Below are 25,192 nucleotides of genomic sequence, written 5' to 3'. Positions count from 1 at the left end.
GGTCCTTACAAGGGGGCGAGGCCAAATGGAAGTGAGAGACCCAACAGGGAGTTTACATTCATGGGAACCTACCGGTTTTCTTAAGAAAAACAGCCAGATTGGTTAAATCCATGGAACTGACATCTAGGTCCAGACCAGAAAGTTCTGGTTTGCCTAGAAACGCTCTCCTGAAATATCTATACCTCGGACAGTCGCTTATCACGTGGTATCCGGTCTCTTCACCACGTCCACAGAGACATCTAGGGCTATCAGCGTGACCGATGTCAAAGAGATGCTTGTTTAATTCCCCATGGTCTGAGACAGCTTCGACAATTCTCTTGATATCACTCCTTTTCAGATCTAAGAGGGACTTCCTCAAATTCAATGATGGGCTCCTACAGAAAATCTTTGTGTGTCTGGCTCCTTCATATTGCTGCCATCTCTTTTTGTGTTCCCGAAGCAACCATTCCTTTACAATGGCCTTTCTGGTGGACGCAGTTATTCCAAACATCGGCTCCGGTCCAATAAAGTCTGACTCCGCTCCTTTATTTGCCAGGAGATCGGCTCTTTCATTTCCCGCAATACCTTTATGACCAGGTACCCAGAGGATCGTAACCGAGTTGGACACCCCAAGGGCATTCAGTGCAACCTTACAGTCTAGAACAGTTCTTGACCTAACATAGGGTGAACTTACCGCTTGAATCGCGGATTGACTGTCGGTACAGATATATATATCCTCATTGGATACGTTATTACACTGCATTTCTGCACAAACCTCTGAGATGGCAAACAACTCTGTCTGAAATACTGAGGCAATATAGCCAGTTGACAGACTGCGCTCTAGGCCCAGATAATCGCACAGATAACCCGCTCCCGTTAGACCATCCTTCTTGGATCCGTCAGTAAAACAAACCACGTTACTAGAGGGAGGATAGACACCTCCTTCTACCAGCCATTCATCTTCTGTTGGAATAAGCCAATCAAAATTATCGTCTAACATATACTCTGCCCTAATCTGGTCGCTGGGCATTTTCAGGCGATCGTCATCGATCAGATTAACGATTGAGGCGTGGCCTGTATCACTCGCTGAGGACCACCAACCATTATTACGTACATTAGCAGAGGAATTGAAAGCCACGGACTTGACAAAAAGATCCAAAGGCGGCAGAAAAAGCAGCGTCTCTAACGACATCGTCGCTGTTGAGCTCTTCGCTCCAGTCACGCAGAGACAAGCTAATCTTTGAAGCATATCTAGCCTCTTTTTAGTTGCCTGTATATCTACTCTCGGCCACCAGACCAGACAGCCATGACACAGAATGGGTCTGACGACAGCTGTATACAACCACCAGATGGCATTCGGGAGAGTCCCCACGTTTTTCCAAAAGCATTCCTACATAGCCAGAAGATACCGACACACTTACTGAGCTTTTGCTCTAGATGCAATTTCCACGTAAGTTTATGATCAAAGATCACTCCTAGGTACTTAACTGAGGGCATCAGGTCAACACTCGTACCGAAAATGCTAAACCGGCCTAAAGCCACAGAGGCTTCATCTCTTCTCTTACTGAAGAACACAATCTTGGTCTTAACAGGATTCACTCTCAAATTATTCCTAAGGCACCACTCCTCAATCAATTTCATAGCAGTCCTCATCAGATCACCGACCGTGTCAACGAAATCTCCGGATATGAGAGTGGCAACATCATCTGAATAGCCTTGAGTAAACAAACCAGAATCGTTGAGCTGAACCAGTAGCGAATCGATGACCATGCACCAGAGAATCGGGGATAGAATTCCACCTTGTGGGCAACCCCTTGTGACCCCCAGTTTCATAGTCGTCCCGCAAATGGTAGCTTCGACAGTTCTACCTCTCAGCATATTCACTATCCACCGAATGGCCAGATCATCCATCTCCCTATCTCTAGCAGCCTTCGTGATGACTTCGAACTCAGTATTATCGAAAGCTCCTTCGATATCCATAAAACAACCTAGAGCAACTTTACCATTCTTAAGCATACTCTCAATCTTATGGGTTAACTGATGTAAGGCATCAATATGATCTGAAAAAGTTTCCTCGTCAGTAACCCTCCAAGAGCGAACAGATTCTGCAAGCAGACCGCTAGACGCCAACGTCACATCAATGCATTCTTTCCTGACTGCGTTAACAAAGGTCGGCCTATTGCCTCTGTTTAGGACAAGGAGATTCGTCGACATCAGGTATTGCAGAAGATCCTCTCCTCTTCGATTTATGTTTGAACTGCCCCATATCTTGTGATGTGAGTTTGAGTCCATCCCAATCAGAAGTGGAATGCGATCTTGCCTACAAAATTCTACAACCTTTTCCAGCGCTGGGCCGGGGGGAGGAAGTGGTGAGTCAAATGGTAGGTAAACTGAGACAACAACAAAATCTCCTCCTTCCGTTTGACTTCTACATATCCTTACCGCTACTAGGTCGTCTTCAGTGAGTTGATTTAAGGCGAGTGCATTTATATCCGGGGAGATATGAATAGCTGCCCTTGGTCTAACTCCTTTTTTATGGTAAAACAGACGATCGTGCAATTGCCCGAAACCATGTATTTTCTTACCCCTAATCCATGGTTCTAGTATTAGGGATATATTTGTCTGCTCCACTCTGATGTCACGACAATAGGTGTACGTGGCTTTTTTGCAGTGGAGCAAATTAATTTGTGCTACTTTTAGGGCAGTACCGGCATAGCCAGACTGTAAACCTGGAGCTGAAAAGTTGTTTATATCTTGGTTTGTTGGATCCATTCCTATAAAAGGTTAGGATGACCATTCGACCCGGACCCTTCCAGTTGGATGAGCCCAGCAGCCGAATAGGCAACTTCCATCTCTTCATGAGACGATGGTTTTCCAGCCGCAGCCGGTTTTCCAGCCGAAGCCGGTTTTCCAGCCGAAGCCGGTTTTCCAGCCGAAGCCGGTTTTCCAGCCGAAGCCGGTTTTCCAGCCGAAGCCGGTTTTCCAGCCGAAGCCGGTTTTCCAGCCGAAGCCGGTTTACCAGCCGAAGCCGGTTTATCAGTCCAGGCTGACTTTCCAGCCGAAACTGATTTCTTAGCCACAAACGGATTTCTGGTTGAACCAAAATTGAACTGATTTGCGTTGGGTGTGGAGTTGGTAATTATCCCCTGTATACCACTGTCATTACTGGTCATAGCCGGTCTATCCTGGGTGGAACTAGAAGGCAAAACTTCTTTTTTTCCCTTTGATTTCTTCTCGAGATTTACCTCGACCGGGCCCAATATCCAGTTTATAATGTTATTTTGCCGTTTTATCTTTTCGTGTGAGGTTCTATCCATTCTTAAAAACAGTGTAAGGTTGACCTTACCTCTCGGCAACCGTCGGACGATGTGCCATGATTCGGTGTTGATGTTTCGGTTGAGATTAGCGAAAGCCTGCAATATGAAATCATTCGGTTTCCGAGTAGGCACTACTACGACTGTACGAATGACGTTCGGGACCACTTCATAGTTCACTGGCTGGCGGTGATGAATCACCATAACCTTAGCTAACACACCTGGAACCCCATTTGCTACCACATTGTACACCCAATTCAGTGCAAGGCTGTCCGAGCAGAATAGATAGACACCATCAATACCAATACTGGTCTTCTTGCGGAACAGTGGAACAAAGGATTGTACCGTAATCGCTTCCTCGATTTTACTGGCGAGAAAGTCTCTGATTATTATGAATTCTTTTCCAACAGGCGGCTCGTTGGCAAGGCAAACTTTAACGTTTAGAGGCTCGAGAGCAACGTCTCTATATGTTGGCGGATTTTGTGCATTCACCAACCCCGGATCCTCATTTGGCTTGAGGGCTTTGTTCGGTGGCATGTAAGCCTCTACATTGGATGAAGGGCTTCTCAAACGTTTGACTTTGCTATCGTCACCACCAGAGTTCGACGATCCACTAATCGCATCTCTTACTGAGAAATTGGACAGCATGGATATTAGGGTGCCTGGCTTCGGGTTATTGACAGCCTTCTTCTTTGATCCGTTGCGATTGGGCTTCTTCTTTTGTCTTGCCGACGGGACTAGCTCATTGGTCTCTTTGCGCATAACGGTTGATTTGGCCACTTGACGATCTTCAGTGGCTTGCGAAGTGTTGAATGTAGTCGGAACCGATTGGTTGGACGGCGGAACCACTACAACTGATGCAACCTTCGGCCGAACGAGGTTCTTTGCTTCACCTGCATTTACTTCAATAACGGTGGTGTCATGCTCGTCCTCTTCTTCCAAAAGCGTTCTCTCAGTCTCACTATCTATCTGCCCATCAAGATCTACATCCCTTTCCAGTGCGATTTTAAATAGCCCTCCACACAAAGTCGAGTCATTGCTGGATTCATCCCCGTACTCGTCCATCCTATCTGAGAATCGGTTGAAATAAGTTTTAGCAATTTAATCCAAATTGAATCAGTTAAAACAAATCGGGAACACTAAAACCGAACCAAAAGGCTTTCAAACTGCGTTGAAATGAGAATTGTAAGCGGAGATAAAACGATGTTCACTCGTCGACGATCTGTACTGTACTCTCAGTCTGATCTGTACTGATGAATTCCCTTGAAACGAACGAAACGCCTTCTCGTTACATTTTGTAAAAGGATGAATTCGCTGGGAACGACCCGCCTTTGCTTTATATTTCCAAAATCGACAAAGAGTGAAGGAAAGACATTTTTTTTACTTTTTACTGATTTACTGAAGAGGTGCCAGCGACATGTACCACATTTCTATCGGTATTTTATTATTTTTTATCGGTAAAATTGAATTTTTCTATTGGTCGAATATAATATCCCATAAAATTATTACGACTCGTGAGAATTACGGCCCTCGCTTCGCTCTGGCCGCAAACTTCACACTCGTATGGGAGTTGTAACATATTTTGTTTAATTGTTGGAATAATGAATTAAAAAAAAAAACAGAAATTTGTTGAGAATGACTCATATCTTATATTGCCTACAAAGAATGATGGTTACATTTAGCGTTTTTCATAAAATTTCCTACATTTTTCAATCATAGTGTGCTCATGACATTTTTCTGCCGTAAGACCTTGAGTAAAAAAAACATCTTTCTTTGGTAGTAGACGCATTAAAGTTGTTAGTCAACTATCAAATTTGATAGTCAACTATCAAATTTGATAGTCAACTATCAAGTTGATAGTCAACTATCAAGTTGTTAGTCAACTATCAAGTTGATAGTCAACTATCAAGTTGATAGTCAACTATCAAGTTGATAGTCAACTATCAAGTTGTTAGTCAACTATCAAGTTGTTAGTCGACTATCAAGTTGTTAGTCAACTATCAAGTTGTTAGTCAACTATCAAATTTGATAGTCAACTATCAAGTTGTTAGTCAACTATCAAATTTGATAGTCAACTATCAAATTTGATAGTCAACTATCAAGTTGTTAGTCAACTATCAAATTTGATAGTCAACTATCAAGTTGTTAGTCAACTATCAAATTTGATAGTCAACTAACAAGTTGATACTCAACTATCAAGTTGTTAGTCAACTATCAAGTTGATAGTCAAATATCAAATATCAAATTTGATAGTCAACTATCAAATATCAAATTTGATAGTCAACTATCAAATTTGATAGTCAACTATCAAATTGTTAGCAGTTCACTAACAACAGATGTTTACCGGTTAGAGGCTGGGCATGTAGTGCCGAAATTTTTCTTTCTACTTGTTTCATGCACATTATCGAAAACATACTTATACGATTTACACACACTACGCAACAAAATCAAATTTCATCAAAGTAATCTTTTTCGATTTAGGCTATAATCAACAGTGTAAAATCCTGTTTTTCTGGGATAGCTTCCAGATCCTTCGTCCCACATAGCCCATCTTCGAACTTAGCCTCGGTATTTTACTTCCACAAATTTAAAAAAAAGATTCATCCAAATTGGTTAAAAATTACTCAAGTTATCGTGCCCTCAACGAAAAACTGTTACCCACATTTAACGTTTTTCATAGCATTTCATACATTTTCAATCACAGTGAACCTTTTTGTTACCCACATTTTTCGGTATTTTCTGGTGTAAGACCCTGACTTTCAGTCAAGGGAATAAAATATTTTGTTTCAAATGTAAAATTTCTTGATCTTGATTTCTTTTAAACTTTGATTTGGTTTTGTGTAAGTTCTAAGACTATTATCATAGCACTGCTTCTCATTTTTCCAACGTCAAAAAGCCTCAAAATTTTCAAATATGTATGCGTGGTGTGTTTATATTGACCCTTGACCCTAAGGTATCATGCCTCCTATCTTTACGAGAAAATACAAGGCCAATTTTGATTGCATAAGCCTTATGTTTATGCTGGAAGCAGAGCTGTGCTATTATCCAAAACAAGAAGAAATCAGCTACATTGAAAAGTCTTTAGAATATACAAGAAGGGTGTTAATTTAGGTTTCCCTATATACGACCACCAGAGATGGAAAACTTTTTTGACATTTCTGATGTCGACAGCAGATGATAAGTTCTTAGGTCGAATGTGACGAAGTGACAATCAAAATTTGAAATTTAGCAACATTTTTGCCACCATTTTAAAAACCTTATTATGTCAAAATCCATGTGGATATGACACTTATGACATTTTGCAACCGGCAGCAAAATAATAATAAGTTCAATCATTTTATCAAAACATAAATATTAGCTTAAAAGTCCAGCACATTTAGTTAAAATGATGCGAAAGATCTGCGGCTTCAATTCAAAAATAATTCGAAAATCATACGTAAGTGTGTCATGCTTGAAGGCTGTAAAATGTATATAAGAAAATGCCTTCTAAAATTTCCTAGAGCACTGTCCAGAAACCAATAGTCACATTGGATAAAAAAGTTGCAGAAGATCTAGAAAGTGAAGTTTTCAAACCTCGTCACCATCCTGGCACGGATAAAGCCAAAGTTGTTACCGTACCACCTCGGATAGTATCATCAATTTTCAAGTCTCTCAAAGGTTGTACTCAGAAGGTGTTGGCAATGATACCTTTTTTGACCAAACAATTTGAAACTCCGTAGATGCTCCTGTGAAAGGTGTTTATCGAGATGCTCAAGCGCTAAACCGATACTTGAAGGGACGTCACATACCACCGGAACAAAATCTGGTTAAATATAAGCGCCAGATGATTGCCGATAAGCTGAGTCAGACAATGGATTTGAGTGATGAGAAGAAACAGAAGAAATATGATGCTAAAGTTGATAAAACATTGAAATCACAAATCTATAACTGGGAACCGATGGTGTACGATGAGTACAAAGCGCTGCAATACGTCCTCGGTCGATCCGCACAGGAATACTCAACAGTACTGAGGATATTCACCGAAATTCAGAACAGAGATCCAACATTTAAGCCGAGAAGTTATTTTGATTTCGGTTCTGGTGTCGGAACTGGATTGTGGGCCGCTTCGAAACTGTGGAAAGATTCAATTTTCGAGTATTTTATGGTTGATTCGAGTCGAAGTATGAATGATCTGGCTGATCTGATTTTGCGTGACGGCGACGAAAATATACAAATGGAACTGAGGAACGTTAATTTCAGACAATTTTTCCCTGCATCGATTGAGGTAAGTCTTTATCGTTGACATAATGGTATGACTTTCAATTGGTTCTGATTTGTAGACTACCTACGACATCGTTATTTCTGCCTACAGTCTCTTCGAATTGCCCGACACCCAGGCACGCCTTGAAACGATCTTGAGTTTATGGAACAGATGCGAAAGTTATTTAGTTCTTGTTGAAAATGGGACAATGGCTGGATTTAAATTGATAAATGAAGCTCGTGATTTTATACTTCACATGAATGAAAAGAGCGAGTCTGGGGCAGTAGGTCACATTTTTGCACCGGTTCGTATAATTGATAACCATCAGAAAACTGATATTGATTTGCGATATTCTATTACTTTAGTGTGCACACAATATGACGTGTCCTCGACTGCTCGCTGACGATAGATCACCATGTAATTTTGTTACATCCTATATGCCATTGCCCCTGGATCCGGAAGGTGCCAATTTGCCACAAAAGGAACTGTACAGCTATGTGGTGTTGAAAAAAGGTCCGAATACTGATTGTGACAAATGGCCTCGGATAGTCAGACCAACGCTGATTCGATCGAAGCACGCGATATGCCGAATGTGTACGAAAGACGGTAAATTACAGGAAGTGATATTCACACAGTCCAAACATGGCAAGCTTCCGTACAGATGCGCCAGATCGTCGAAATGGGGAGATCGTTTACCAATAAGCATTGATGCTCCTACTGAGATTTAATGTACAACAAAACAGTATAATAGAAACAGTTGGTATGAAAAGTTATTCGGATTTTTTCTTCTTGATCAGCCAATTGATCATTCGCATCAAAAAGTTTTTTATTTTTAAATGATCAAAGACACTATGTTCATTCAAAATTTAAGTTTAAAAAAAATCTACGCGTTCAAATTAGTTTTATAAAAATAAAATTAAAATTAATTCATTTTTGCACTGACTGCGAAATCGCACCTTGTCAGCACCTTGTCAGTTTGCTGTCTACTGAAATGTATGGAATTTATGAAATTTTTATTTTTTTTGGTTGGTACCATTTGCTATGCAGTAAGTGAATATTAGCGCGAATACTTTGAATATGTAGTTTCAATTTGATTTATAAAAAAATTAAAACAATATTTACCCATGCCGTAGAAGTACTTTTGTCTTATAAAATCATAATTTATCGAAATAAAATAAAAAGTCCTGAATGCGAATGATTAATTGTCCATCAATGGATTGGAAATTTTTCGCTTGCCAGCTTTAATGGGCTTGTTGCATTCGTCTGACTTATTTCGGGAGTTATTTACAATGTTCGAAACTTGATGCCACTTTAATGAAGTAGCCGGACGTAGGCATTTCATTGCATCGTCCATTGGTACGCGCTTGTAGTCTAACCAATCCTGTAATGAGAACAAAAGACAATGTTGAACAAATCGTGCGAAATAACCGACCCAGAAAATTGATCAAAGGATTCACTAACAGCCAATTGTTCCTCGGTCTCCAAAATAGCTGGACTGCGATGATGTAGCCACGAGAATTTATCGTCCGATTCAAATGTTATGACTGTGTAACTGTACATGTCGTCACCGTTTTTATCCGTCCAAACATCGAACAATCCAGCCATCTTCAGTAAGTTAACATCCTTGCCATCATTAAATGTTTTAGCATCCGTAATCTCAACCGATGCATTTTGCGGCATGTAAAAGTAGTAAGCTGGTCTCTCTGACGATTTCAGTTCCTTGGTGGTTTGCCATTCATAAAATCCTTCGCAGACGACGACGCAGCGTTGACCCTTTTCGAATGATCGTTTGTACATTTTGGATGTTGTCATGGTTTCCAGTCGACAATTGTTGGTGGTCAGTTTATGGTTCTTGTAGTCACCCTTATTTTTAGCGATATGGAAATTCTTGGTCAACCAAATCACATGATTAGGAAAGATTCGACTTACAGTGTGCCAAAATGGAATCATTCCCCACATCATCGGCACGAGAACTCTGTCAGAGCTATCGGTAGGCTCTTCCGAAACATGATTTGATGAAATTAGAACGGGTGTCACCTGTAAAGGACAATCAAACTAGGGTAAATGTTGGAGTATGTAAAGTGTGAAGGCGTGCGTACATCAGTTGGACAAATATTTGTGGATGGTTGATAACTTTTTCCACAATTGAATTCTTGACGAAATTCCGGCGTCTTTTGCTTTTCATCCTTACTCGATTTATACTGACAAGCGTGCTTTACCTCATCAGGACCAAGAGTTCTGAAAACGTAAACATTGACCTTGAATTTTCGATGTGCACAAATTACGCGGAAACAAATATTTCAATTAATTATTGCTGTCGAGTAGGTTTTCATCCTGATCATTTAGAAAAGAGAGAATCAGAGATATGCAGTAGTTAATCACCACTTACAAACATGTTCTGCCACACATTTTGAATGAATAATATTTTGTAAACAAAATCAACTCTGTGAAGCCAAAAGATTGTTGTGAAATTCACCAGTGTTTTCTTATTCTTCTAAGTGGAATAGTGAACGGATCTGAACAATTTGAACACAAAAGCAGAGTGAAAATGTATCTAGAATTGTAACTGAAACATTCAATTTACTATTCATTTAACCGTGTGCATAGTAGTTGGGGAAAATACTGGACGCGATACATATGAAATCAGGTCTAGAGATAGAATTTCTTTCAACCATAAAAATAAATAGTTCACGCCTTAAATGCACCGCTACATTTCAATGTTGAGTGAATGAGCTGAGGAATATCAACGCACTCTAATATGAGAATATCGAATTGGCGGTAATTGACTGCGTTAATTAGACCCTACTCACTTTCCGTTTTGAATTTTTGACGCACTTATGGCGTAAATCAACGTAAATCAACCGATTGAAGTCCGTTGTGTAAATCCATCTAATACAGTGTTTAAGGGTTTAAGGAGAGCGAAAACCAGTTAAATTTAATTGGTCTCGGGGTCAGCTGTCAAATATTCATCGATGAAAAAAGAAATTGAGAGTTGAGCCCAGTTTAAATTTGAATGTGATTTCTCTCATTTTGACGTGTGACCCCGAGACCAGTTTAAACAAAGTGGTCAAAAATCACTCTCCTCAAACACTGTATACCAAATGCAACACAATGTCTGTCCGGTCTATCCAAACACCAACATGACATATTTGAGGTCGAGGACCGATAGGTTGTTTCAATGATCGGAGTTGCCAATGTATACATGATGAAATTCAGAAGTTGTGCGTTACACTAGAATTTATTATTAAATTTAGCCGTTCTACCTGAACCTGAATCGACCTCTACTACCTTGTATCATTCATATGTGGTGTCAGCAATGAGTAGGAATTTTACTTGGCTACTCGTACTCGATAATGATACTGGTTATGCTTCCTATCTGTAACAGGTTAACTGTCTCCACCACCTGTCAAATCTTTTCGGTAATTGACGATGAATATTTAAGCAACTAAACACTATATCGATTACTTTCTATATAAACGCGTGTACGTGCGTGTGTGGATATTCAAAATATATAGTTTCGTAGCCAACATGTGTTTCGATCTTAATTTGATTCATTTGATTATCATTTGATCAAGACAAACAAGGTTTATTTTAACACGTTGATCGGACAAAATAATGGAAAAAAACCTGAATGGAACTAGTGAAAAATGTGATGAAAAGGCGTGTCGCTGGTATGCATGGAAAGAACATACTCATCGTGACTACGAGCTGGAAAAAAATGTTTTTGCCAACGTTTTGCATGTCATCGGTAAAACGCCTCTCATAAAACTCAACAAGATTCCTCAAGCCGAAGGACTACAGTGCAATGTTTACGTGAAAGTCGAATTCTTTAATCCAGGAGGGTCGATTAAAGACCGTGTTGCCCTTCGCATGATCGAAGATGCTGAAAGTTTGGGAAAATTGACACCAGGATGTACGATCATCGAATCGTCTTCAGGGAACACTGGCATTGGGTTAGCGATGGCGTGTGCAGTAAAGGGCTATAAATGTGTGATTGTTATGCCGGATAAAATGTCAGAAGAAAAAGTGGCCGTTATAAAACTATTTGGTGCAAAAATTGTACTCACGCCGACGGAATCAGGCTCGGACGATCCCAATGGTTTGATTATGGTGGCAAAACGGTTAAACCAAGAAATTCCCAATTCGGTAATCTTAGATCAGCACGAAAACTCCGGAAATCCTCTGTCGCATTACGACGGAACAGGAGAGGAGATTCTCTATCAACTGGATGATAAAGTTGACATGGTAGTGTGTGGAGTTGGAACTGGCGGGTCAATTACAGGAATAAGTGGGAAAGTCAAAGAGCGCTGTCCTGAATGTATCATCGTTGGTGTCGACGCAGAGGACTCCGTGCTTTCTCAGCCCGAAAAGGTGAAGCAAAGTGATGTCATATTCTACGAAGTTGAGGGAATTGGCTACGACTTTATTCCGAATGTTTTTCATCGTCATTTGGTAGATCGTTGGATTAGGACAAATGATAAAATGAGTTTCCAGATGATTCGACGACTAATTCGTGAAGAGGGCATCTTATCTGGTGGCAGTAGTGGAGCAGTTTTGGCTGGTGCACTTCAATCAGCGAAAGATTTGAAAACAGGACAAAATTGTGTTGTCATTTTATCGGACGGCATTCGTAATTACATGAATAAATTCGTCATTGACAACTGGCTGGAGGCGAGAATGTTCAAAGAAATAGAAAACAAGTTTAATCACTGGTGGTGGAACCACACCGTCAAAGACCTGAATGTTAAGATACCAAAACATGTTTCAAATGATTCATTAGTCATTGATGCGCTAAATCTTTTAAAATCCGAGTGCCTGCAGCATGTGCCAATCGCCGACGAAAATGGAACTTTAGATGGCTTTTTGAATCTTAAGGACTTAACGAAAAAAGTTGTTAGCCAAAATTGCCCTCTTAATCAATCGATTAATATGGTAGTCTTTAAGCAATTCCGTAGTGCAGTAGAAACAACAACTCTCGGCTTTGTTGCGAGGATTCTAGAAACAGATGAGTTCGTAGCTGTTCTGAACAGTGAAAACCATTGCATAGGTATTGTTACGCACATAGATTTGTTAAATTTCATCGGATTGAGTAATATTAATAAAGTCAATGTTAATGGAAACGGAATATGAATAGTAATCCTTTGACCGAATATATAAATTTAAAGTAAACTAACATTTGAACTGACCTTTAATTTGTGACATCAACATTTTCTGTTTTTCGATTTAATTTATTGATTCTTTGATCGTTTGTTCTTTTCCTTAACTTTCATCAAATAAATTGTGGAATTCATTCTGGCATTTTCATTACATTTCCAAATTTCTTGTCTTCGAATTAAACGAGCCGTCAGAACAGTCGGAGCGTTTGCTGCGACTGAGCCCCGTACGAACCCGTACATCTATTGCGCACGTGACCCTAGTTCGTCCGTCGCCCTACTCTTAACGTAAGTCTGCTGCGCCCGTATACGTCGGTAAAGTAAAATTCTTATGAAATTTGTACGTCTTAAAAACTGCGCATAGCGCAATTACGAAGCCCCGTACGATGTTCCTTCCAAACGTAACACAGATTTAAAATTGACCTAAAATTTCCTCAGTCCTATATTAACCTATATTTACCTATAAATAAACAATTTACTGATAAATATGCTAGTATATAGCTCAAAATAACTATCTATACCGTTATATAGCTCAATATAGCTCAATATAGCTATATATATTTATATATAGATATCCATATTTGGGATCCTTGAAACACCACACACATAACCAATCACTTCCCACTGATCAGTAACTTTGTAAGTATCATTTTCACCGATTTATATTGTTTTTACAAAAATCCAAAAAGGCGGCCGACGGCCATTTTATTAGAAGACCTGAAATAGTACTGACGATTCACATTTATTAATACCTTTCAAGCAAAAAAAAATTCATGAAATTCGGTCAAATTTTACTCGAGATATTAACAAAAAACACCACCTTCACTGTACGGCCGAGTAGCCTCATATAAGCTCACTCCAAAAGACCTAGCGCACGCTCCGGTGAACCGAATTTCATGAACGTTTTTTTCCCTTTTTGGTACGGTCAATACCTATCTATTGAAGCAAAATCCATCTAAATACGTTCAAATTTGGCCAACCTATAAGCAAAAACGGCTTGCCGCCCTGCACCTAGTTCACACCAAGGGGTCTAACAAACGAGTCGGTCATCCAATTTCCATAAACTTTTTTTTGTCGATAGGTATTGTAAATACCTTTCATTTGATGTATCACTTACCAGTGTAGCCTTTAAATGGCCAGAGAAATCTTTGGAAAACGTTAAAGCACTTATGGGGCCCCAACTCGGGAGGGTTCGACCCAAAATCGCCCATCTTCGAACCTAGCCTCACAATTTCAACTACCTTTCAGGGGAAAAAAAAATTTTGAAATAGGATTTGATTTACTCAAGATATCGACGTGACAGACGGACAGAAGGACAGACGGACAGACAAAATTTTTATTGTGGATTCGTCATCTATGAACATAGGCAAACACTTTGCCCTTACCGCCTGCTTCGAATTCCATCAATTACACACGGCACCGTAATCCTATAAGCCCCTTCGTACTTCGTACGGGGCTAAAAATTTCTCGACTAGCTAGAAAACAGAAGTCTCTGTTTGCTATTGTCAACAATGAACTATCGTTAGTTGAATATCGAAGGAAGAAAAACATAAAATTGTTTGCGTAAGTCAATTTTGCCTTCCATCGATAGTGAACTTACGATAATCAATCATCTTATAAAAGTAGAAGTAGGTATGAGATGAGTTGTTAGAAATCAGGCCGAATCAGAAAAATCCGAAACGAGATTCGGAATCTTCGTATATGCAGGCGACAAGAAATGCTCTATACAGGAAACGGTATGATATCAGAATCAATGTTATTGAAGGTAAGAGCTCCATTTTCGAATTAATTGAATAACCCTGGTCTACAAAAATAAATTTGTAGTGGACCCTAAGACAAAACTCAATAGAAAACTCTATGTTCGATTTTTGCATAATTATTTTAGCTTTTTACAAAGAGCAGGTCATCCCATCAACAACAAACAACAGAAGAGCTTAACGATGGGCTCTGGTTAGTATGTACGCTTATTACAGTACGATTCAAAAGTATTCAATCACATGATGTTTTCAATGTACATTCTCATACCGGATTTTCACGAAAGATGCCGAATTGGAACGTTTGATCCCTAATCTTTAAAGGAATAATATTTTCTTAAAATTATTTTAACTGCATAGCCAACAACATTGTTCCCAGAATAAATACACCTTTGGAAAAATAGAGATATCTAAAAAATATTTTTCCTTTATAGTTTAAGGATCAAGCTTTACAATACGACATCTTTCGTGACAATTCGGTACCATTCAGATTTTTGACGCCCTCTCGAATCAAAGCGTCATTGGATATGTAGTCTCGTCACAATTGCACAGTTTTCTGCTAATAATGTTTACTAAATGCAGAGCCTATTTTAAGGAATTTGAATTCCATTTATTCCTGAAAAAACATTTTTGGTTCGTAAACTTAAAAAATATGTAAAATAAATTGGTTGGCTAGTTGAAGATCAAAAACAACTAAAAATCCGTTAAAAATAGTCTCCGACGTGAAACAGACAAATAAAAACGTCTAAAAAATTAAGGAATTTCAGGGATTTCAAATCCACTATCCAGCCCCTGAATTAAGTATTGTAGAAAGAATAATTCTCTTTTAATGTTGAAACAAATTTGTCTATATTTTCCATAATTACTTTTTTTTTATGCTAAACAAAAAACGATTTATTCTCTTTAATATGTACACAGTGTTCTCACCATTTACAAATATGTATAATATATACTCTTATTAATTCGAATGAAGGAACTTAAATTTATATGTATACCAAAAGTAAATTCACATTTAAAAAAATACATATTTATAGCCCAGAAAAAAGTGTGTAAACCTAAAATAAATTCAAATAAAAAAAATTCTGTCCGGCATTACAAAAACTATAATGATGGTTACGGTTATCTATAAATATTTTTTCTTATATTAAAAAAAATCGTTTTTATTTAGAGCAATAATAATCACATTCATTTCTTCAATTTTCTTCTCTTTTCTTATTTCCTTCTTATTAAAATTGTTTAATTTAATAATTTAGTTTACCGTCGTCATTTTAACAGTCCCGCACACATTTTTGTTTGCTTGTAAATAACCAAAAAAAAACAAAAAAAAATCTATTTCTACGTCACGATTATGCATCCGAATCATTTACGGTATCCCTTTCAAACGCTAGGCCCACAATATACTAACAAATTGGTTTTTTGTTGCAATAATATTCAATTAAGCAAACAACTTTTATACGCGGATTAATTCTCAAATTCTAAATCAACTAATAAATATGTTCTCTGTTTCAATTTTACTAAATATAAAAAGTGTTTTCTGTTTTGAAACGTTGAATAGAAAGAGTCCTATGAATATATATGTGGTGACAGAATAGTCTGTTAACAGAACAAGAACAATTTAACAGGAAACGGATGGAATTCGAATTACTTCCATACTTTTATTATAAGAATTGTTATCGACACAAGCTAAAGAAATGGGCGATGAACTCTGATCAATAGAATTAATAGACTCGGTTGATGGTTCCAGAGAAAGAATTATCAGCACCGATAATTTCAATCAAAATCATTTTACTGATACCACATCCACAATGCGATATCGATGTTACTACTATGTATATAGCAAAACAGGCCCATTGGAGGCTTAGGTACTGGACTTGTCCCTCCCATTCATACTAAACATATACACTATACGTTACGAACATGACGCAATGTTGTTCTTATTGGTAACGCAATTGGGATGATAGAGAAAATTGGATCGAAATTTTCGGTCCTGATAATTATCTGACATCATCTGACATCTGACATTTGACATCATCTGACAAGACATTAGGTTTGCTCTGGAAAATTGTACTTTTCAAGAAAATTTTTACTTTCAAACGATGTTTCACTTGACTGAAAGTCAAGGGTCTGGCGGCAAAAAAATTTCTGCTTGTGATTCACTGAAGAAAGAAATCGAAACGGAATTTCAATAAGAATTTATTCATCGATAAATTACTTGAAAAAAAAAGGATTATAAACATCAAAGTTCAGGAAGCGACACTTTTCTTTGAGTACAATGAAATCTAGGAATGCAACAACTTAAAGAACAATTTCACTTTATGTCTTTATGTCTTCAACTGTAATGATCCAATGAATAGTTTCTCGTCTGAATCTTTTCGAATAAATAAACAAAACCGAAAACGAATGCTATCGACTGCACACATTAAATTGTTCTTGTTCGGTTGATCACAATTAAATTGATGAACATAATAATTGATTTACTCACAGTAATTTACTCACTACACATTCACTTCTTACGGTCAATTTTTCATATTATTTCACCATTAAAGATTCTTTTAAATGCCGCATCATGTGTGATCCTATGTCTCGAACGTCTGGCCATTGTCGTATCACAAATATTGCCACGAGGATGAAAAACAAAGTCGTTAAAACACGTACTCTGTTCGGAAAATTATGTGGTTAAAGAAGAGGATCGTGTAAAGTGGCACAATTGATTGTGTTGTACAAACCTAGTCTTTAAAAACGGCATTATAATACCAGCGGCTGTAGCTACCAGCAGTAACACTACTTGTAAAACTGTTAAAACTACGTTTATTAATTTAACAACTAGGGCTCGAGCATTCGAATTGTCAATTCCTTCCACGGTTACATACTGTTGCTGGGACATGTGTTCCATTTTTGATATCTGAATCAGGGAAAGAATGGACTTGGTAAATTAAACAGTTACGAGTCGATTGGACAGGTGACATACCCTTGTTTGACAATTCTCTAGCACTTCATTTACATCTCTCAATCTCTCATCACTTTGATATTGAACTTTTTCCTCCATATCAGCCATGGCTTGTTTGAGGTTTTCGATTTCGTTCTAAAATGATTGAAAAATTAGTCTCCATGAAATCGTTGCTGGAACAACAAAATGTTTTACTTGGTGCAATTCGGTCAAATCATTAATTTGCTCTTCTAAACGCTCGGCCCGATATCTTTCGCCTTCTAGAGCGTTCGTTACATCCTGGAAATCTTTGTGAACACCCTACAACACAATCCAAATTGATAAAATTTCGTCCATTTGTAAGCCTTAACCACAATGTCACTTACTTCTAAACGTTCTAACTTTTCTCTGAGCTTGTCGCAGTCTTCCCTTCTCTCTTGTAGTTCAGCAAGAATTGCTTTCAATATGGCAGAATATTGATTGATTCCTGGTTGACTTTTTCCGGAGCTAAGACCGAAACCATTCAGTCAATTTTTGCTATTCGACGAAAAATCATGAACCGATTCAATGCACTTACCCCGCTGGAATGCTATCGCTAGTCACACTGCTACATTCACTGTCATTTTCGTTACTGAATTTTCCACTTCCACCACCCTGATTGCTGCCCGAACCGGCTGTGTTCGCAAGGCCGGTATTGTTTGGCGTTGAAGAACCATGATGATGATGGTGGTGATGATGGCCGTGATGTCCGTGCGATGTGTCCATTTGATTGGATAGATTCAACGAGTTAAGTTCAGGATCTGTATACCAGGCTTCAATTAAAATCTGTTTTTAATATTAGTAGGCAAACAACACCTAATATTGTACCCGGCGATAGAGTTGACACAGAACTTACTTTTTTTTAATTTTTCTTTTTTTTTTAATTTGTCTCGATAGTCGGAATTCATGCAAGCATTTCGTTTTAGTAACTAGACTCAACTACTATGCCTTATCGAAGCAACGTAAGTCTTACTTTTGAAATTACGATGGGTAGAGATAAGATAAGTGAATTTTTGATTGTTTTTAAAATTTTGATTAGAATGGAAAATCTGTTGATGTGGTTGTGTCAGAAGTCTTCGTTTATGTATATCGGACTTGGATCGACATATCAATAATTACTTTCTATCAAACATGGAACGAGTCTATCTAAAATAGAATATTTCTTTCTTGAAGTGTGATCATGTCTGATTGGTTGAAAAGTTCAATTATATCGAGAGCAACAATACTAAAAGAGGAAACTATGCCATATCTCTGCGACTGCTCATCCGATTTTCATAAAAAAAATTTTGTCAATTTTGTGAGACTCATATTTTAAACCATCCAATAATTCGGAAAATACAGTCGGCCTATGGATCTAACTTGAGTGAAACAATTTTGCTTTACTTTGACATTAGCAGATTAATCATCAATGGAGATTGATTTTTTTGTCGCTATTGTGGGACCTGATAAGTCAAATAAAAAGACTACAGAGAAGCTGATTTTGAAATTGCAAAACATGCTTGGGGGTCGTTCTTTTCAGCATGAAAGATCCATTACAAACGTTGAAAAGTCTTGTAAATAACTATTGTTATGTAGCTGCGTCCACCATCGCACTAGTGGGAGGATAATGGGTTTTTCCACCATATAGAACTAATTAGCCAAACAGAGGTTATAAAGAGGGTCTAGCTTTCAGGAAAAAGTTTATGAAAATTGGTTTAGTTGGTAGAGAGGTATGATAGTTACGCCCTTCATTAATGTTGCCCTCTATATTGGAGGTAGATGTGTAGAATTTGGTGTAAAAATATTTCGTTGAGCGAAAGCGTCAATTTTGAATGGTGCGACTAACTAAAGGGAAAAATTTTGGATTCCTATTTCTGTACATGTTCAATGTGTAAAAGAACTACGAGTTCAAATTCAAAATTAAAAAAATGTTTTTGTTATTCGCCATCTAACAACTTGGTATCTTATATGTACAATTACGGCACGCACGTGTAAGTATAACAAATAATAACAAAACAAAAAAAAATAATTTTGTTAAAGCTATCTGCCTCCACTTATTCGGTGAAGTTGGTCTACATGTTGTGAGTGAAAATAGTTATAAGCTGTGCATGAATTTTTTAATAAAAAAGTAAGTCGTGTTAAACTATAATTGGGTATACGGTATAATTAAGGGTTAAATTGAAGAAATGAAACGAAATTACTTTTTAATTTAGAATAAAATCAGAGTTAGAAAGCGTTGTCGTTGCATGCAAGTTACAAAAACATTCTACAGCCTACTTACTTGACGATAATTGATTTATATTGTCTGCACTTCCAAATTTATTCTTAATAAGATGAGCGAATTCTCTTGGTTTTGACATCACCGATCCGCCCAAGCCAGTGATACCATCACGAATATTGCCTCCAACATTTCTAATGAAAAAAAAACACACAAACCGTTACTACCGCACTCAACGTCTATATCAAACAAATTTAATTACTTCAGTCCCTGTCCAACATCCCGTAATACTTCTCGCGGTTGTCGGTGACCTTGCATTCGTTGATTTTGTTGGATTTGTAAATCCTTCACCCGTTTACTGTAGCTCTCCAATTTTTTCTGTAGTTGCGATATTGTGTGTGCGCTTTTTTGGTTTTTCTTTTCAAAGACGGTTTTGATTCTCTGTAACTGCTGTTTGTCGGCACTTGCAATCGCAGCCAATTTCAGGTACTCATTGACGTTGTCGTCTCGAGCGGTTTGTTCTTTCCGTATTGATTCTTTGGTGCAGGCGATCTTCGTATTTAGTCGATCAAGAGCTTGGTAACTATTCGATCGTTGATGGTGACGATCATTGGTACCATCGCCTGGACCTTCAACTTCATCATTAATGAACGACTGGTACGTTGATTCGTCATTGCCTATTTGAAACAATTGAATTACACACCAAATAAGCTGAGTGACAGACATAACACAATTTACCAATCAAACGGGAATCATCTAAAGATTCTGTATGGTCGGTGGTCATGTCAGAGCTAGAAACAAGCATATTGTTGGTATCATTATCACGATCTTTCCGCATTTCACGTCGCTCTCGATCTCGACTGCGCCGCTGTGAAGACGGACTTTGGTTTCGAAATCGAAGTCCACCGCCTGAGGCAGAGTCACCGCTATCACGATCTTTAGACACTGCAAGAAATGAAACGGTTCATAAGTGGTATCTACTTCATTTTGTGAATTCGTTTCAATTAGTCAAAAAGATCGTCCACGAAAGGCAGTCGATAGATAACAAAAGCTACAATCTGAAGATATTGTACAGGTAGAAGGCTAACTTCTCGAGTTTAGAGTTGTTTTAATTAGCGCAACAAGAAAAGCTGATCGCAACTATTCCGTTCACACTTTGAACGTACATACAACGCATAAAAAACTTAGTGCAAAAGAGATGCAATATTCTGAGAGAGTAAAAGTATGAAATTCTCTCACAAAATCATCCATCTCTTTGCACTAAGTTCTTCATGCGTTGTAGGGCAGCATAACACGCAACGTAACCTTTTATAAACGGGAAGTGTATTGCCGTAGAACGATTAAATCTGTCACTTCTTTGGTTTGAAGAATTATGCTTGATTTCCTCTTACTCCATTTACGCTCCGTTTGCACTCCGTTTACTCTTTAAACAATAAAAAAGAGGCGTGGTTTAGCTAAACGGAGCGTACACGGCGTACAAGAGGAAATCAAGCATTATCAAGCACTGTTGTAAATGGATGAATCTTTCTTCTAAGCGGATGATTTTTTTAGACTGAAGGCACTTTTAAAATTATTTCATCTTTACTGTTATAAAGTCCCTAAATGACCGTCTTTTTCTAAATTTCTTATTTCTCTTACATTTCACTATATATTCGTTATGGAGAAATGAGAGAAATTGTAGAAAAAAGAGATTTCGAGAAGATGGTCATTTAGAGAGTTTATGAATGTACTACAGTGACTAACATTATAAAATTCGAGCCACTGTTGTATGGAATTTTGTATAGAGGTGACACAGTGTTTAAAATGTCAAATAACAGTGGTTTGTTTATTGGTTTTCCAGTGGAATGTCAAAACTATCGAAATTCATGCCATAACCCGCTAAAAATTTAAATATTTACAACTGATAGGTGAACAAAATAACGCCGACGTCATACAATAAATGTCAAAAGCTAAGCGTTAAAATGACCCGTTATGCGGTATAATTTGAAATACAAGGCGCACTTATGTCGTGAATACTAAAATTCATTAGATTGGTTGGTTTTAGAATGTTAAGTCACTGTAAATATACGTTTTGATATAAGAGAACATTGGTCAGAATTTCTCGTTTAGTTTTGTCATCGTTAAACGGCTGGTAGTTTATAAAAGTTTTTTTTTTTCAACTCAGCATCATAACATGCGAAAACTGTGCACGTCCAGCAATCGTTGTATAGTTCAACAATGAAAAAACTTCAGGGCCTTTTGTGATAAAATCATGCAAAAATTCATAAAAAAATCAATAAATACCTAAGGTTTTGAGTTTCAAATTATAAAAGCGTTCCAAATCATAAACCATATTCACATTTAGTTACAAAATACTTCCACAATAAAGCTCTGGAAAACAACTGTTAAAACAGAAAAATACTTGTAACAGAAGAGGTTTGGGTATACCACGATACGAACGATTTTTCTCGAAAATTTATTGATTACGACTAGTTTGCGTAAAATTTATTACTTTTTCAAACATTTTCAACAGTGGAATAGAATTGGGGACAAATGTAAGAACTTTTCCTTGCTAAAGACTGTCTCAAGTGCGGGATATGAAAAGAGTTATCGGACTTAATAATTGTACGATTCCGGTTTGTAACGACGAATTCTAATAAACATTTTAGAGCGGGGACGAAAACATAAATTTAAAATGAATTAAGAACTCGAATAATTTTTTCGGTGAACCTAGCAACGCTAAGCGTATATAGTATACTCGTTACGAGACCTCACGGGACCTCATTAAGCGTAGGTCGTCTATTTTTGTCGTTGCTATCGATTATAGGTGATAAGCCGTTTGTATCGAGATATAACCCAATTTTACTTAAGAAAAATTTAATATTTTCCCATCCATAAAACAGCAATTTGAGTAAATTAAAAGAATTACTTTGATCGGAACGACACGGTGATGCAGCTCTGCTCGAAGTCTTACTACCTGGATTTAGTGAAGATGAACACACTTGTAATGTGTCCATAATATTGGGATTTCATTCATTGATAAACCTGTAAACAAAGAAAACAAAGAATTAGTCTTACGAATCAAGTGTATTACCAACATTACTATTAAAACGCAATTACTATTTATTAGTCGAGACGGAGAATGATTGTTTAATATTTACACACGAGACTGTCTGGAATAGTTATATCAATTAGTCTGTAAATCTTCGGTAGAGTTAAATAATCACGTTCATACGACTGATCGATGCAACAATCACTGCGTGCATATTTTATAGAAACACAAAATTTATTTTATATTCAATGTTTTAATGATTTAAACAATTTCAGACCTATAATTCCATTGAATTTGCGGATGTTATGGATTCGGTTGATATTATAAATATTTATGGAAGTTGTTTCATATCTATCAATCGAAACATTATTCGAACTACACTGGTGAATTATTAGAAATACATTTTGATGTTTTTGGATAAATAAACTAAAAAACATTTAAAAAAGATTTATATCTCTTCTTGGACCTTGAATTTGTACCAAAAACAAAATAAACTAACGCCAGCATTTTGTTTACAATATTTTACATTTGCTTTGTGTTTTGTCGTCTTCGTTCGATCACAATTTTCACTGACACTTCGACTAACACAATCAATTTACTAATCTTCGATTTGTACGTAATGGTCTTAACATTCAAAAAAGAATATTAGCTTAGCGGTTTCATAACAAATTTTAAAATTGTCACAAGATACTGAAAATTCATTTGTTTATTTGTCCATTTGTCCATTTGTCATCTACGAGTAGTACAGAGCACACAGAAAAGGCAGCTCAATTATTACACTTATTTTTGATCATTAGCACGAAACACAAAATGAAGGTTAAACTGTTATTTATAAACAACAATCTGCAATTAAAAGTGGACATTGTCAACTCCCGACTCTAAGATAATTCAGTTGAATTTCACGTCGTGTTAACTGTGAGTTCCTTGATTTTTCTTTTAAATAATGAACAACACAAAACGTAAACAAGCCCCCTCCAACAGGTGTTCGAACAAATAAAACTTTTACGAGCCAATAAAACCTTAGAATATTTGAAGTCTAAATATTTAAATTGAAGATTGAATGAAATTTCCCAACATTTCGCTTGAGTGTTACTCACTCTACACGCAAGCATTTTTTGGCAACGAAATTCGATGTCAGCTATAATTTCCTGAACAATCGCCACTTGATGTTAATTTTTCTAATGAATGGCTCTGTTGTTTAAAACATTTGATCAGACATTCGTCGCAATATTCTCTAGGTATTTAAATGTAATTTCTTTAAAATGTATTTGTGCCACCGAGAATTGAAATACGACTCTTTTCAGCACTCATTTTAGTGTTGTAAAGTGACTTATTTCAGCACCCGTTTGATGGGATATTTCAACACTCAAAGCAGTGTTGTTATGGAATTTGTATGAGTTATTACATCATTCGTTTTAGAAAATGCAGAGCAATGTGATCGATCAAATTTGAAGAGTGATTGTTTACCATGAAAATTATGATTTTTTGGGAATTTGTCTATTTCAATTCTCGGTTGGCACAAAGCATGATGTGTTACACGTATTGTAATGAGATTTTTTCAGCACACGACCCAATTTTCCTTACTCGCTCCGCTCGTAAGGAAAACTTGGGTCTAGTGCTGAAAAAGTCAACATTACAATACTTGTAACACAACATACTATTTCAAGATCTGAATTTCGTTCATTTCGTTTCACCTTTCAGAAACGGTAAGGTATATCGACATATAATCTTTAAATCTGTTATCTGTTACGTCTATGGTTTACAGTATAGCGTAGCGTTTGACAAAAAATCTATTACTTCATTATTTTCAATTTTAGTTCATGCGAAATGCCCCGTATATGTATAAGAGATAAGTCAGCTCTTCGTTGCTGTCGATAACAGATGACTGTTTCTGAAATGTTAACCTTTCTCCATTGAATTAAGTTGTTCATTCAGGAGACTATACCCCACAATATTGAACTTCTATAAATAAATCAAAAAAGAAGGTAGAAACAAAAACGATTATTTAATAGAAAAATAAGGCGAGCAATAGAAAGCATTCTATAAAATAATAGAAGAGAAAAAAAAACGCTCATCAATATTTATATTTATCCCATCTGTTCGAGCCAATATAGCATTACACTTAAAGTCTTGGTCATTTCATTGCTGCTATTCTACATGAATTTGTATTATACATGTGAAGCCCGATAGACGAAACCAGCCTAAAGGCATATAAAATGTGATAAACCGAAAAAAATTGAACAAAAACACGGTTCATGTGCATGACATGATTCTGCGATTAAATAGCAGAAAAAGTTTTTTATTGGCTTTCATAGAAATTCATTTAATCTTTCCGTCAGCGAATAGGCTAAGAACCAGATTTATTTTTTTTATTTATAGTAAAGAGCCGTAAATATATGTGTTTGCTTATTAGAACTAAAAGTGTTGGAGTTGCCAAGAAAAATGTCAAGAAAGCAATCTCCGACTTTATTGGAGGTATCACATTGGAGTAGCAATTTTCGAATTCGAGCCGAACCGATTGATATACATTTTTCTCGTACAATCGCAAAACATTATCGA

At 37.1% G+C, this 25,192-nt stretch overlaps 4 protein-coding genes across 10 annotated transcripts in view; 2 read left to right on the top strand and 2 right to left on the bottom strand.

Annotated features, from left to right (window-relative positions):
* The first annotated feature begins 6,618 nt into the window (after window positions 1–6,618).
* Window positions 6,619–8,309, top strand: LOC119073074 (methyltransferase-like protein 17, mitochondrial). The gene is made up of 5 exons (XM_037178387.1): window positions 6,619–6,729; window positions 6,794–6,950; window positions 7,013–7,557; window positions 7,613–7,837; window positions 7,899–8,309. Exons 1-5 carry the CDS (start codon window positions 6,679–6,681, stop codon window positions 8,259–8,261), a joined length of 1,341 nt encoding a protein of 446 aa, XP_037034282.1. The 5' UTR covers window positions 6,619–6,678; the 3' UTR covers window positions 8,262–8,309.
* Window positions 8,310–8,716: 407 nt separating this feature from the next.
* Window positions 8,717–10,108, bottom strand: LOC119073077 (abasic site processing protein HMCES-like). Its single transcript, XM_037178389.1, has 5 exons — window positions 9,923–10,108; window positions 9,633–9,771; window positions 9,463–9,570; window positions 8,995–9,396; window positions 8,717–8,914 (listed from the first exon to the last, which is right to left on the bottom strand). Exons 1-5 carry the CDS (start codon window positions 9,940–9,942, stop codon window positions 8,732–8,734), a joined length of 852 nt encoding a protein of 283 aa, XP_037034284.1. The 5' UTR covers window positions 9,943–10,108; the 3' UTR covers window positions 8,717–8,731.
* An 830-nt stretch (window positions 10,109–10,938) lies between these two features.
* On the top strand, window positions 10,939–12,727 carry LOC119073073 (cystathionine beta-synthase-like). The gene has a single exon (XM_037178386.1). It carries the CDS (start codon window positions 11,149–11,151, stop codon window positions 12,661–12,663), a length of 1,515 nt encoding a protein of 504 aa, XP_037034281.1. The 5' UTR covers window positions 10,939–11,148; the 3' UTR covers window positions 12,664–12,727.
* Window positions 12,728–15,852: 3,125 nt separating this feature from the next.
* The window catches only part of LOC119073072 (transmembrane and coiled-coil domains protein 2-like), a 34,051-nt gene continuing 24,711 nt past the window's right edge, over window positions 15,853–25,192 (bottom strand). For 3 of the 7 annotated variants that reach the window (XM_037178379.1, XM_037178380.1, XM_037178381.1), the window contains exons 2-11: window positions 22,511–22,626; window positions 20,341–20,547; window positions 19,865–20,279; window positions 19,666–19,796; window positions 17,944–18,178; window positions 17,753–17,873; window positions 17,583–17,687; window positions 17,409–17,522; window positions 17,167–17,342; window positions 15,853–17,096 (exon numbers count right to left, since the gene is read on the bottom strand). In XM_037178379.1, coding sequence (XP_037034274.1) covers window positions 16,970–17,096; window positions 17,167–17,342; window positions 17,409–17,522; window positions 17,583–17,687; window positions 17,753–17,873; window positions 17,944–18,178; window positions 19,666–19,796; window positions 19,865–20,279; window positions 20,341–20,547; window positions 22,511–22,598 — 1,719 coding nt within the window. In that variant the 5' untranslated portion in view covers window positions 22,599–22,626 and the 3' untranslated portion in view covers window positions 15,853–16,969. Of the gene's footprint in view, window positions 17,097–17,166; window positions 17,343–17,408; window positions 17,523–17,582; window positions 17,688–17,752; window positions 17,874–17,943; window positions 18,179–19,665; window positions 19,797–19,864; window positions 20,280–20,340; window positions 20,548–21,885; window positions 21,984–22,510; window positions 22,627–22,705; window positions 22,844–25,192 lie in introns of those variants that run through there. The other 4 variants (XM_037178385.1, XM_037178382.1, XM_037178384.1 and 1 more) reach the window with 4 other exon arrangements.

This window comes from Bradysia coprophila, unplaced genomic scaffold (assembly GCF_014529535.1).
Source record: "Bradysia coprophila strain Holo2 unplaced genomic scaffold, BU_Bcop_v1 contig_127, whole genome shotgun sequence".
In the NCBI taxonomy this organism is placed as follows: domain Eukaryota; kingdom Metazoa; phylum Arthropoda; class Insecta; order Diptera; family Sciaridae; genus Bradysia; species Bradysia coprophila.
Note: the sequence above shows the minus strand (reverse complement) of the source record. Positions and strands in the feature narration are given on the sequence as shown.

Excerpts from the sequence above, each read along its gene's own strand:
- LOC119073073 (XM_037178386.1), top strand. The coding sequence starts at position 11,149 with ATGGAAAAAAACCTGAATGGAACTAGTGAAAAATGTGATGAAAAGGCG.
- LOC119073077 (XM_037178389.1), bottom strand. The coding sequence starts at position 9,942 with ATGTGTGGCAGAACATGTTT. Across the intron at positions 9,772-9,922 it reads ATGTGTGGCAGAACATGTTT|AACTCTTGGTCCTGATGAGG; the intron begins GTAAGTGGTGAT and ends TTACGTTTTCAG. Across the intron at positions 9,397-9,462 it reads TGATTCCATTTTGGCACACT|GGTGACTACAAGAACCATAA; the intron begins GTAAGTCGAATC and ends GCTAAAAATAAG.
- LOC119073074 (XM_037178387.1), top strand. The coding sequence starts at position 6,679 with ATGATGCGAAAGATCTGCGGCTTCAATTCAAAAATAATTCGAAAATCA. Across the intron at positions 7,558-7,612 it reads TTTTCCCTGCATCGATTGAG|ACTACCTACGACATCGTTAT; the intron begins GTAAGTCTTTAT and ends TCTGATTTGTAG. Across the intron at positions 7,838-7,898 it reads TAGGTCACATTTTTGCACCG|TGTGCACACAATATGACGTG; the intron begins GTTCGTATAATT and ends CTATTACTTTAG.